General features: G+C 38.7%; 1 protein-coding gene and 1 pseudogene across 1 annotated transcript; one reads left to right on the top strand and one right to left on the bottom strand.

Annotated features, from left to right (window-relative positions):
- The first annotated feature begins 4,587 nt into the window (after positions 1–4,587).
- On the top strand, positions 4,588–6,965 carry LOC149379525 (protein STRICTOSIDINE SYNTHASE-LIKE 12 pseudogene; annotated as a pseudogene).
- Positions 6,966–7,444: 479 nt separating this feature from the next.
- On the bottom strand, positions 7,445–8,305 carry LOC149379524 (protein LEAD-SENSITIVE 1-like). Its single transcript, XM_089604024.1, has one exon. The coding sequence runs from the start codon at positions 8,303–8,305 to the stop codon at positions 7,637–7,639; it is 669 nt and encodes a 222-aa protein (XP_089460150.1). The 3' UTR covers positions 7,445–7,636.
- Between the last annotated feature and the right edge of the window lie 4,138 nt (positions 8,306–12,443).

The raw sequence follows: 12,443 nt of genomic DNA, 5'->3' as shown, positions 1-12,443 counted from the left end.
AGCAAGAATAATTTTGGAAGATTGTGGGACCGGCTGTGAAAAGAGAGTGCTTGGGAATTTTGAATGGGAGGGCTAGCGCTAGAGCTTGGAATGCAACAAACATAGTTCTTATCCCAAAGGTCAAGAACCCGACGACGGTGAAGGACTTCCGGCCTATTAGCCTATGCAACGTCATCCTCAAGATTGTTACGAAGGTGGTGGCAAATCGGGTTAAAGAAGTTCTCCCTTTCGTGATTTCCGACTCCCAAAGTGCTTTCGTTCCCGGTAGGCTCATCACGGACAATGCCGCGATCGCTTACGAGCTACTTCATTCAATTAAGATGAGGACTAAAGGCAAGAAGGGGGTTTTGGCCCTCAAGCTTGACATGAGTAAGGCGTACGATCGGGTGGAGTGGGGTTTTATTCTTGCTATGTTGAGGAGAATGGGGTTCGGGTCGAGAGTGGTGGATGTCGTTCGAGATTGTATCTCTTCCCCGGTTTTTTCCGTGGTCATCAATGGGAGGATTGGTGGGACTTTTGCTCCAAAGCGGGGGCTTAGGCAAGGGTGTCCTCTCTCACCGTATCTTTTTCTCTTGTGTGCGGAAGGCTTCTCCGCCCTCATCCGGGGTCAAGAACGCTTAGGCCTCTTGAGAGGCTTTGCTTGTAGGCCGGCGGCGCCCTCGATTTCTCACCTCCTATTCGCGGACGATAGTATCCTTTTTTGCGAGGCGAGCGACGATTGTTGTCACGCGATTCGCTCCCTTTTGGTGGTCTACGAGAGGGGGTCGGGGCAGGTGGTTAACATGGATAAATCGGCGATGTGTTGCTCGCGCAACATCACGGAGGTTGTGGCGGCCAACTTCTCCAACGTACTTCATATTCCCATTGTGGACGAGCTTGAAAGCTATCTCGGCCTCCCGGTCCATGTGGGAAGGAACAAGGTGTCGATCTTTAGCAATCTCACTAGCCGGGTTCACAAACAACTTCGGGCGTGGAGAGCAAAAAAATTTTCGGCGGGTGGTCGCGAAGTTCTCGTGAAAGCCGTGGTTCAAGCGATCCCGACGTACACCATGAGCCTTTTTAAAATCCCTCCCACACTCATCGACGAGCTTCACCGCCTTATCGCACGGTTTTGGTGGGGTGGAACGGAGGATAAAAAGAAAATCCATTGGAAGCGTTGGGAGCTCATTGCTAAGACAAAGGCGGAAGGGGGGCTTGGGTTCAAAGATCTTGGCGATTTTAACCGAGCCCTTGTGGGCCGGCTCACATGGCGCATTATACAATACCCGGAGTGCTTGATGGCCAAAGTTCTTAAGGCGAAGTATTTTCCGAACTCTTCGGTGCTTGATTTTGAGTGTAAGGACCACTATTCCTTCTTGTGCAAAAGCCTATGTTGGGGCCGGGATTTGTTACGTCGGGGAATTAGGTGGCAAGTTGGAGAGGGGAACTTGAGGGCCTTCTCGCTGCCGTGGATCCCGAGAGCGGGGGCTTTCTCGTTGGTGACAGCGGAGCCGGACGACAGATATCCCTGGCGAGTTGCAGATTTCATTACTGATGGGAGGTGGAACCGGGGCCTCGTCACTGCTATGTTGTCTCCCTATGATGCCGATGAGGTTTTGAAAATTCCGTTGGGAGCTGAAGATAATCAGGATCGGCTGGTCTGGCACTTTGAGGAGGACGACAATTACACAGTTCGGTCGGGTTATCGGCTAGCGAGGTCGGATGTTAGTGGGGGACCATCGAGCTCGGCCAGCGTCGAACCGCGGTGGTGGAAGAGGCTTTGGGGTCTCCATATCCCCCCCAAAGTCAAGCACTTGGTTTGGCGAGCGTGGTTCGACACTCTACCGACGTACGGCTCTCTTCGAAGGCGGGGTGTTGAGTGCCTTCCCTTTTGCCGCTTCTGTGGGGCGCTGCCGGAAGACACTCTACATGCGGTGTGGGGCTGTGAGCGGGCTCAGGCGGTGTGGGGTTGCTCATCTTTGCAGCGGTGGGCTGAGAAGGCGGGTGAGATCCCTTTCCAGGAATTATGTCTGCGTGCGTTGGATGGGCTCTCTAAGACGGACCTCGAGCTTTTCTGCGGCCTCATTTGGGCGGTGTGGTCCGATCGGAATTTCCGGCTATTCGAGCATTGTATCAAGACGCCGGAGGCCTGGGTTGGTGAGGTGGCCTGCTGGTTTGCGCGCTTTAAGGAGTGTGCCCGGAGAACAGAGTCGACCCCTGACAGACCGACGCAGCAGCCTGTGTGGAATGGGCCCGAGCATGGCGGACTCAAACTTAACGTGGACGCCGCGTGGGATGAGCGGACCGGTCGTGCGGCGGTGGGCGGTGTGGTGAGAAATCACCGGGGCGAGGTCCTTGGCGTGGCGGCTTCATTATTTGAGTCCGTGGACTCCGCGTTGACAGCCGAGTGCAGACATCTGGTGCGGCCTCCAGTTCGTCCAAGCTCGGGGATGGGAGGTCTCGTCGGTGGAGTCCGATTGTCTCCGAGCTATCCAGCTAGTTAATGGCAGACATCGTAATGGCATTCAAGGACCGATTGTTGCAGATATTGGAGTCTTGGTAAAAAAGCTGATAACCTCGGAAGCGTGTTGTTGGGTTCCTAGATCCTGTAATGAGGCAGCTAATTGTTTAGCTAAAGCTCGTCTCAATTTCCTGACCTCAGACTTTTGGTCGTTTTGTTGCCCAGAGTGGCTTGTTAATGTTGTTCAAAGGGACTCCAGTTCCCTGGTTTAATGAAAACTCTCTTTCCCTCAAAAAAAAAATCTAGCAAGAATAATTGGCAGAACCTGGACTAAATGAGGCGTATTATCATAAATGTTTGGAGACAAGCTCGGTCTTCGGGATTCTCCGTCGGGGTAACTCAGTCATAACATACGTGTGAGATTAATAAGCTCAACTTGGTGAGCAAGGATTTTAATTTAGTATTTCCTTTCCTATAAATAGCCATAGTTGTATGCATTTCATTTTAACTCAAAACTTGTATTTGACATATTATCTTCCAAACAAAGGCGAAGAACTTTTCTCTCAATATAGTATTCTCCTTATTCTCCTTTCAACTCTTTATTATTGCTTTGGCAACGATCTTATATTTGGAACCAACAATACGTAAATTAACTTTATAAAAATAAATATTAGCCAAATAACCAATCAAATTTAATCGTCTACAGTTAGAATTTCACGGTTAAATTTAACCGCGAAAATCACTTTTAAACTTAAACGTGTGGTTATGAAATCATACAACAATGCTCTAATACTACTGCACAGTAGTCTCAAATCAAAGTGCAACAACCGTTAGATCTTATCGCGCTAAGCTGGATGTGCACTCTTATGAGAAGATAATGACTATTTTATGAGGATGTGCATTCACCGAGTAAACACAATTGGCCGAACTAAGTTATCATCTCTTATATCCATTTACTTTCATTTTACATTCTCATGCTAATTTGCTAAATTTATACGTTGTTAAGTAAAAACATCATCTAAACAGTAGATCTACTTTTTCATTGACAAATCCAGATCAAGAGAAAATAGTATATACATAAGCTTAACCGATTTTGGTGAATGTTTCGTAAGTTTAAATACTTTTTCTTTCGATTATATTTCAATAATCCAGACTTATTATATTTGATTTTTGTATCGTCCGATCTTTAATCAGAGTGGTTAGTTTCTTCATATTTAAATATCAGATTTAAGATATAATTTTCTTTGTGTGTAAATCTCAGTTGGGCAACAAGTGAAGACTGGAGTTTTTGCTCGTGATTCGTGTCGTAATATGATAATAATTGGTTATCTGCATATAGATAAGTAACTCAAAAGTTATTTTGTAGTATTTATTATTGTTTGTGGTCCATTTTTCATCTTCTTCACGTAGAAGTTTTTAGATTTCTTTTACGTTATTTTTGTAATTTAAGTTTTTTGGCTTTTATCAATATATTATTTTGAGCAACCTTTATATAAAAAAATAATAATAAAGGATGATAATGCTGTTAATAAACGTTTTTTTTTTTAAAATGAGTCTTGTATGGGTTTGGACTAATTTTCGGGTAAAATAACTATATATATATATATATATATAGAGAGAGAGAGAGAGAGAGAGAGAGAGAGAGAGAGAGAGAGAGAGAGAGAGAGAAGTGACAGAGAGAGAGAGAAGTGACAAATCAAGATCAAGAAAAAAATAGTATACATGCCTAACTTTAACTGTTTTGTATTAATTTATTATTATCTTTATAGAAGATCACTAAAAATCTACGATATGATAAGATCATGATGATGATATTGATATATATATATATATATATATATATATATATATATATATATATATATATATATATATATATATATAGGAAGCCAAACACTATATGTATATATATAGGATGCCAAACACTACGCATAGTGTATTGATACCCATGCTGCGTAACAAACTTTCTGTCGTAGAAGCTCGCCCGAATCAATAATTTACGAGTAGAACTTAAATATGCATATTTTAAACGATAACAAAATTTATGCATAATATAATTTTTGGCACAGCACTTATGTAATACACGAAGTCGTTCTATAAATACTAGCAGGTTTGTTTCTGCTATACCACATCATCCAGAAGAAGTAACAACTTTTAGTAGTTACTAAAGAATTAATATAATATGAAGATCAAGCTTATTATATTTCTGTGCTTATCTTTTCCCTTCATAGCGCTTTCTCAAATCCCAATATTTAAATTTCGAAGAATTGATCTACCAAGCACTTCAAAAGGCCCAGAAGACACAGCTTTTGATTCCCGCGGTAGAGTCTATACGGGTATTTCCGATGGCCGAATCCTCAGATACGATGGCCGGTCAAGCTTTGTAGATCTTTACATTACTTCACCCAATAGGTAATAATAATTCTTATTATACGTGTGGATACATATTACGGTCTCGTTTTGGATACTGATCATATGGATGTTTTTCTATTATATATGTTTTATTTTCAGGACCAGCTTGGTGTGTGATGGGACTAATGACCCAGCTAGGCTAGGCCTTATATGTGGGAGGCCATTGGGTCTAGGGTTTTATTATAGAGAGAACAAGCTATATGTTGCGGATGCTTTTAGAGGGCTTCTTGTTGTTCGAGATCGGGACAGGCTTGCACTTCCGGTAATCTCCAATGACACTTCCGATGGAGTCAAGTTCGGAAGTAGCTTGGACGTTGACCAACTTACCGGACTCGTTTATTACGTAATTGGTAGTACTAGATTCAATATCAGGTACGCATATACATATGTATAGGAGGAGTTAGACATATTCAAACCCTACGTTAAAATTGTAATGGAATTATCTAAAAAACTAAGAAAACAGCTCAACCTAAAACATAAAGTATGCACCATACTATAAAGCCGTACACATTAATCGGGTTATTTCTATAATTATTTGAATAGTTTGAAAATAATTTTAATTGAGGGCTTCATATATTTTCTTCATTAATTTTGTCAAATAATTAGCGAACTAGCCAATTAAAACTAGATAAATATTTTTAATTAGCCAACGTTTTGTAATTTTAGATAAATAGTCAACGTTTTGTAAATTTTAGATAAATAACTAACGTTTTGATAGAGTATTTCAGTTAATTTACGCGTGTAAATATTTGAACATGGTTATTTACCAAAAACTTATTAAAGATTAGCTAAATGATAATCCAAAAATATAAATTAAGGTTATATATCTAATGGACCCTTTGTTATTGTGTATTTCTGCAATACCATTAAAAATTATGTTTGATTTTTTTTCTGTATATATTCTGAAGTAATTGGTGTGATATCTCTAGAATGTTAATTTCAAAATTAATTATAAGCTTTGAGCGTGATTTTTTTTAAGATGACTTTTAGAGAAGTTAAAAATTCCAAAAAAAAAAAAAAAAGTGTTTAGATAGACGAACGGCAATACGATATAATGACTAAAAAAATAAACTAGCCCATAAGCTTATAGGCTAAGTGGGCCAAAGATACACACTCAAGAAATTAATTCATAACATACAACTTTGCATATTGCTCTTGAAGATAGTATACAATAATTATTGACCATATATACGTAAATAATTACATTATTATTAATAGTTGTAAAACTAACCTAATTGGCATTATTGATCAGGCTTTCTAACAAAATTTAATCAAAAGGATTAATTCTTTTAAATTGAATTGAAGTTTATAAAATAATATGAATCCATCCATAAGATTATTTTACAAGTCAATTAATATTTATTTTCGTGCCTAATAATATATCTTTTATTAATTTATAAAGTAATTAAGTACCTTTAATATGTTTTTGCAGCCAAGTCCAGACAATAGTCCAGTCCAACGACGCAACAGGACAGTTACTAAAATACAATCCTAATAGTAATCTAGTGACACTACTTCTAGACAATCTTGGCGGCGCAGCTGGGATTGCATTGAGTTCAGACCGCTCTTATGTTCTTGTGACCGAGTTCGTATCTAAGAGAATCACAAAATATTGGTTGAGTGGTCCGAGAGCTTCCACATCACAAGTGATTACTACGTTTCAAGGTAGGCCTGAAAAAATTAAGAGGACTGTTGTTGGAGATTTTTGGGTGGCAGTGACCGAAATGAGTCCTAATGGCATTAATCTCCCGAAAGCGATACGAATCAACGGAAATGGACGAATTTTGTATACAGTAGATCTTAGTAGGTTTTACTACAATACCACAGTCGGTAGCTTCCAAGAGCGTGGCTTGCAGTACTATATTGGATCTCTTGATGCCGATTTTCTTGGTAAAATAAACTAAACTAAACTAATGAATAAATACCATGTACTACGTATGAGAATAAGAGAATAAGGTACTTGTGTTACTTCCTATACATTAGCTAGATCCTATGATCATAAAATTACAATATTTGGTATGCATTGGTAGCTGTTATAATGCCTGCAATAAACAATTACATACAGTGAATTTAAAGATATCAAATTTATGAGACTTCCGAATAATTTGTACGATGCTTCAACAGTCTAAACATTTACATTCTAATAGTAATGTCTGATGTTTCAAAAAACAAGATTAACTGATTAATTCCTAAAACGTGATAATCAGCGAGTTAATAATCCATAATGTTACCACAATGCCCAAAATGGTGTGTTATTTGGACAATATAGTCGGAGTTAGCTTGGATAGCTAGATCTAGATCTAGATCTTTAATTGTCTCGATATGATTTCCTAATTAATATATGTTTTCGTTTTATGAAATCTCGCGGTATTTATTAGGTGAGATATTATAAAAGTAATAAGTCGAGCTTAAAAAGCTAGAACTCGTTTCAAGACCTCTCGTCTTCAACCATTCTAGTTCATAATTATTTTGACAATATTTGTATTTTCTATAACAGTCTAAATAGCTTTGTTAAATGTATATTTTATATTTAACAACTATATATATAATTTACGTATCGTAAAAGGAAAATTTATATTACATAACAGTAACTAAAATTAATAAGTAAATTAAAAAAATATGAACTGGTGAATTACATAACGTACAGATTACACAATTTATCACACTACATAAAGAACTAAAAATTATAAAAACACACGGTATAATAGGAAATTATAGTACTTGGGTTTGTAAGCACATTATTGAAGATGAGATGTGATGTAATTACTGCGAATTGTGGAAATATCAAAGCCCTAAGTGCGTACGTTCCGGCTGGTGACGAGCCATTTTGTCCCTCTCTAGAACTTCCATCTTCGGCACAACGAGGATTTTGGCGACTGATTTTACAACTCTGAAAGGATTCACAATGTTCCCCAGCCTGAGCTCATGGAAAGCAACGTCTAAGATGGCTAGTCCGGACATGATTTGGTGAGCCAACCGCTTGCCGGTCTTGCAGTGGAACGCAAAGCACTCGCAGTTGTTCTCAGTAAGGCTAAACTCTCCGAACCCGCCATTGTCTCCGGCGAGCATCGACTCCGCTCGCTGAACCACCGTGTTGGGATCGTCGCACTCGATTGTACTGCAAGCCCCGGCAGCGTCGAAGAAGAAACGCGACGAAGAAACATCGTACTTGAAGAGATACAGCCCGTGGCCGCGGCCGAAGCACTCAAGGCACGTCTTGATCGCTCCTTTGTCTCTTCTTTCGTCGTAACCACACTCTTTACAAGCCCGTTCTTGTTTCAGAAGTAATATACTCTCGTCGTGTGTTCTGTTGAAGTGGATCACTCTCTCACCTCCGACGTAGATTCCATGGTGGGAATAGAAATGGAGGTTTCTGTAGCTGTAAATGTGATCTCCCATTTTGAGATCGCTTCTCTCTATTTTGTTCAAGTGAAGGAATGCTATCGACGACATGTTTTTCTATAACCTCTCGCTTTTGAGCTCTTTGATTTTATTTTATTCTTTTGAGAAAAAGTGGAATTGAGAGAGAGCGAAAAGAAGTCTGTGTTGGAGTGTTTCTGAACTCGTACCTCACATGGCCTTTAAAGAAGAGGTCGCATATGTATTTGGGACCAATAGTTCTTACTCTGAGTCTGAACAAGGACACGCTTATACAGTAGACTTATAAATAAGGTTACAAACTCTTAGTCAAACACTCGTACACTTGAACTGGACGACTTTTTCACGTACATACGTAAGCACTAAATTCTAGGGCCTACTAAATTCAAACCATTGAGAATATATTCCCCCCCGTACGTCGTCTAGTACCCCTTTTTCATTTGGGCTGTTGATACAGTTATTTTTTTCTTTGATAAATCGAATAGTATTTTAAGGATTATATAGATAATTAGTCACGTACAAACTTGAATTTTAAAAAATAATTAATATTTTGTTAATTTTATAAAATAGTAACTAACAAAAATTAATAATATAGATATTCAAAATATAACATAAATTAACAAAAACTAATTTTACCACATCAGATATTTTGTGACTATATTTGAAACGTTGACTAAATAACAATAATATCAATGATTCAAGTGACATGATCTATTATATTTTTCATCTTTTAATATCTGTACTTTTTTTTGGTCATTTAATATAATATTTAATAAAAGAATTAAATGATAAAATAGAGCCCAAAATGCTAGTAATTAATTCCACATCACACTGTCAAAGTCAAGAGGAAAATTTATTCAGAAAGAAAGAAAAAAAAAAGATTTTACAATACTATCTCCCTTAAGAAATTTCATTCTCAGAATTACGTGATGCGGATAAGACTCTTGAATCTCTTACTCAATCTTCCGAGTCGAAATTTCTGTTCCATGATGTTTTCAAAATACCTAGACGAGTAGAATATCACGTTTACGCAAAATTTTAATTCAGTATTAAAAAATTCGGCGTTCAAGTGATCAATAAAATAAAATAGAGGTACTTGGTCAATGTCAAACCCGAATCAACTTACTAGTAGTCTATTGGGTCTGGTCAAATAAGTTATGAATAACCACCTATTAAACTTTATTTCACATTATATGTATTAATTAAAATAAAACAAACTAAATTAAAAAGTGGATTTGAGAGAAAGCAAAAAGGACTTTGTTTGTTTAAGTGTTTCTGAACTCGTACACCTCACATGGCCTACTAATACGGGGACACATATTTATTAATGAACTACAACAAACACACATGTTTACTCATAAATAAAAGCTGACAAACTCTTGGTCAACACCCGTAACTCTTGAACCGAGGATGGACATTTTCAACATGCAACAAACGTACGTAAGCCCGAAAATTTTAACCATTGAGAATATATTTTGCCCGTTTTGTACCTCTGCTCTCTTTAGATCAATTGTTGTCTAATCGTTGGTAAACCAAACAGTAGATTTCAATATCTAAAGTTGTTTTTGTCACATTTAATAAATTAATAACAGTGATATTTAATTTCCGGATGCGACCTCAAAATAAAAGGCCGAACAATTAGTCTATAAATTATGAGGTGAATGCGGAGGCTGACACGAATACTCTAGTTAGGTAATATCTTGGTGGTTGGGAGTACAATTATTACAATCGAGCTTCGATGAACAAAACAGAGAAAAGAAGAGAGAATCCAATGAAAAATACTTCTGTGATTCCTTCAATTAATTCAAATGTTCAAAATACAATCAGCGTATATATACAGTAAAACCAGAAAAAACTAACTCATTAATACAAAACGACAACGTATTGAATGAGCTAACTAAACAACTAACAAACGACGTGTCGTACGCAGACGACCAACAAAACCCGTCGTTCAACAAAGGAAAACATAAAAGAAGAAACTTGTACACTAAGCAACTAACTGAAACCTTATTCATAAAGCCTATCAACTTCAATACACCCCCTCAAGATGGACTGAAAAGATCTAAGAAGTTCATCTTGGACAAAAGATGCTTCAACGCAGGTGAAGGTAAGGGCTTAGTGAAAAGATCAGCCAGTTGATCTTGAGTTCTGATCGGCAAGAGCTTCAGAGTACCTTTCCTGACATGATCCCGGACAAAATGCAAATCAATCTCGATATGCTTTGTCCTCTCATGAAAGGAAGGATTCGAAGCAATTTGTGATGCTGCCTGGTTGTCACAAAACAGAACAGATACAGCTGAAGAAGAAATACCAAAATCCTGTAACAGCTGTTGCAACCATATAACTTCAGAAGTAGTAGCCGCCATAGCCCTATATTCTGCCTCTGCTGAAGACCGAGCAACCGTGGTTTGCTTCTTAGACTTCCAAGCAATAAGTGCCTCTCCCAAGAAGACACAATATCCAGTAATAGAACGTCTAGTATCAGGACAAGTCCCCCAGTCTGCGTCTGAGAAAGCCCGGATATTTGTGGAAGAAGAAGAAGAAAAATGAAGACCTAACCCGGGTTGTCCTTTGATGTATCTCAACAAGTGATGGACAGCTTGGAGATGGATATCACGCGGAGACTGAAGAAATTGGCTCAACGCATGCACAGCAAAGGTAATATCCGGTCTGGTGATGGTTAGGTATAACAATCTTCCAATGAGACGTCTGTAATGAGTGACATCTTCCAACAGTTCACCATCAGTAGCTGACAATGTAATCCTCGGCTTCATAGGCGTGTAGACAGGTTTTGACTCCAGAAAACCAAAATCTTCAAGAAGCTGCAAGGCATAATGTCTTTGGTTCACAGTGATCCCAGTTCTTGAATAGGCAATTTCCAATCCCAAGAAATATCTCAATTGTCCTAGATCACGTAGCTTGAACTTTGACTTCAAAAACAGCTTGACTTCATCAATCATAGTTGTACTTGGACCAACAACTATGATATCATCCACGTACAAGAGAATAGCCACAAAGGTAATCCCTTGACCCCTTGTGAAAAGGCTGTAGTCAGACTTGGATTGTTGAAAACCCCCTCGAATGATCTCCTCCGTGAACTTTATATTCCATTGTCTTGAGGCTTGCTTCAATCCATATATGGATTTGTGCAGTTTGCAGACAAGCTTCCTTTGACCAGTATTTTGCACCCCCTGAGTTTGCACTCCCAATGGTACATCCATGAATACCTCTTCAAGAAGCTCTCCATTCAGAAATGCATTTTGAATGTCTAATTGTGCCATTTGCCAATGCTGTGAAGCACATAAGGCCAAGAGAAGTTTGACTGTCACCAACTTCGCCACTGGTGAGAACGTATCAATGTAATCAACCCCTTCCTTCTGTGTGTATCCCTTGGCAACTAATCTTGCTTTATGTCTAGCAAGAGAGCCATCTGCATTTAGCTTGTTGGTATATATCCATCGACACCCTATAGCTTTGGCATGATCCGGAAGAGGGACAATAGACCAGGTCTTGTTAGCCTCCATTGCATCTAATTCCTCTGCCATAGCTGCTCTCCATTCTTCATGCTTGACCGCTTGATGGTAATAGTTAGGAGTATAGTGAGCTGAGACAGATAAAACAAAATGCTTAAAAGAGGTAGATAACCGTCCATAATTCATGACTTTGTCAATAGTATGTTTAGATTGAAAACTTGGACCTGGCATGGCTCCCAAAAGATAGCAGTGATAATCTTGCAAGTAAAGTGGAGGCTGAACAGTCCTAGATGATCGTCTCAGGATTTGAGAATCTCTTTGCTCATCTTGATGAGCACCTTGAGTGTCTTGATCATGCACATCATTTGGTGGAGCTTGGTTTGTAGGTTGTTGAACTTGATACTCAACATCCTCAGAGTCCACATGATGGTGTGATCTTGGTAAAACTATATTCTCAAAAGGATCTGCATCAGGATGATTAGCAGCCATATATTGGAAAGGAAAATAGTTTTCATGGAAAACCACATTTCTTGAAACAAAAATATCTTTGGTGTTGATATCATAGATGTTGTTACGTTGTTTTGTTGGCTTTATTTTTTAGTGCAAGTGGTATGGAAAGATGTCGGATGTTATGTTTCATCTTCTGGATTGACATCTTTCCTTGTGTGTGCTGACAGTATTTCAGGCAAGTTTCCAGTTTCGATAGATTGCTTCGCTGGTGAATTATTGCTGAGTTATTG

This window comes from Urtica dioica, chromosome 12, assembly GCF_054948205.1.
Source record: "Urtica dioica subsp. dioica isolate 48M chromosome 12, U.dioica_male_clone48M_v1_H2, whole genome shotgun sequence".
NCBI lineage: Eukaryota > Viridiplantae > Streptophyta > Magnoliopsida > Rosales > Urticaceae > Urtica > Urtica dioica.
The sequence above is the reverse complement of the archived record's forward strand: the minus strand, read 5'-3'. Positions and strand labels throughout refer to the sequence as shown.

Coding starts and splice junctions, on each gene's coding strand:
- LOC149379524 (XM_089604024.1), bottom strand. CDS start 8,305: ATGTCGTCGATAGCATTCCTTCACTTGAACAAAATAGAGAGAAGCGAT.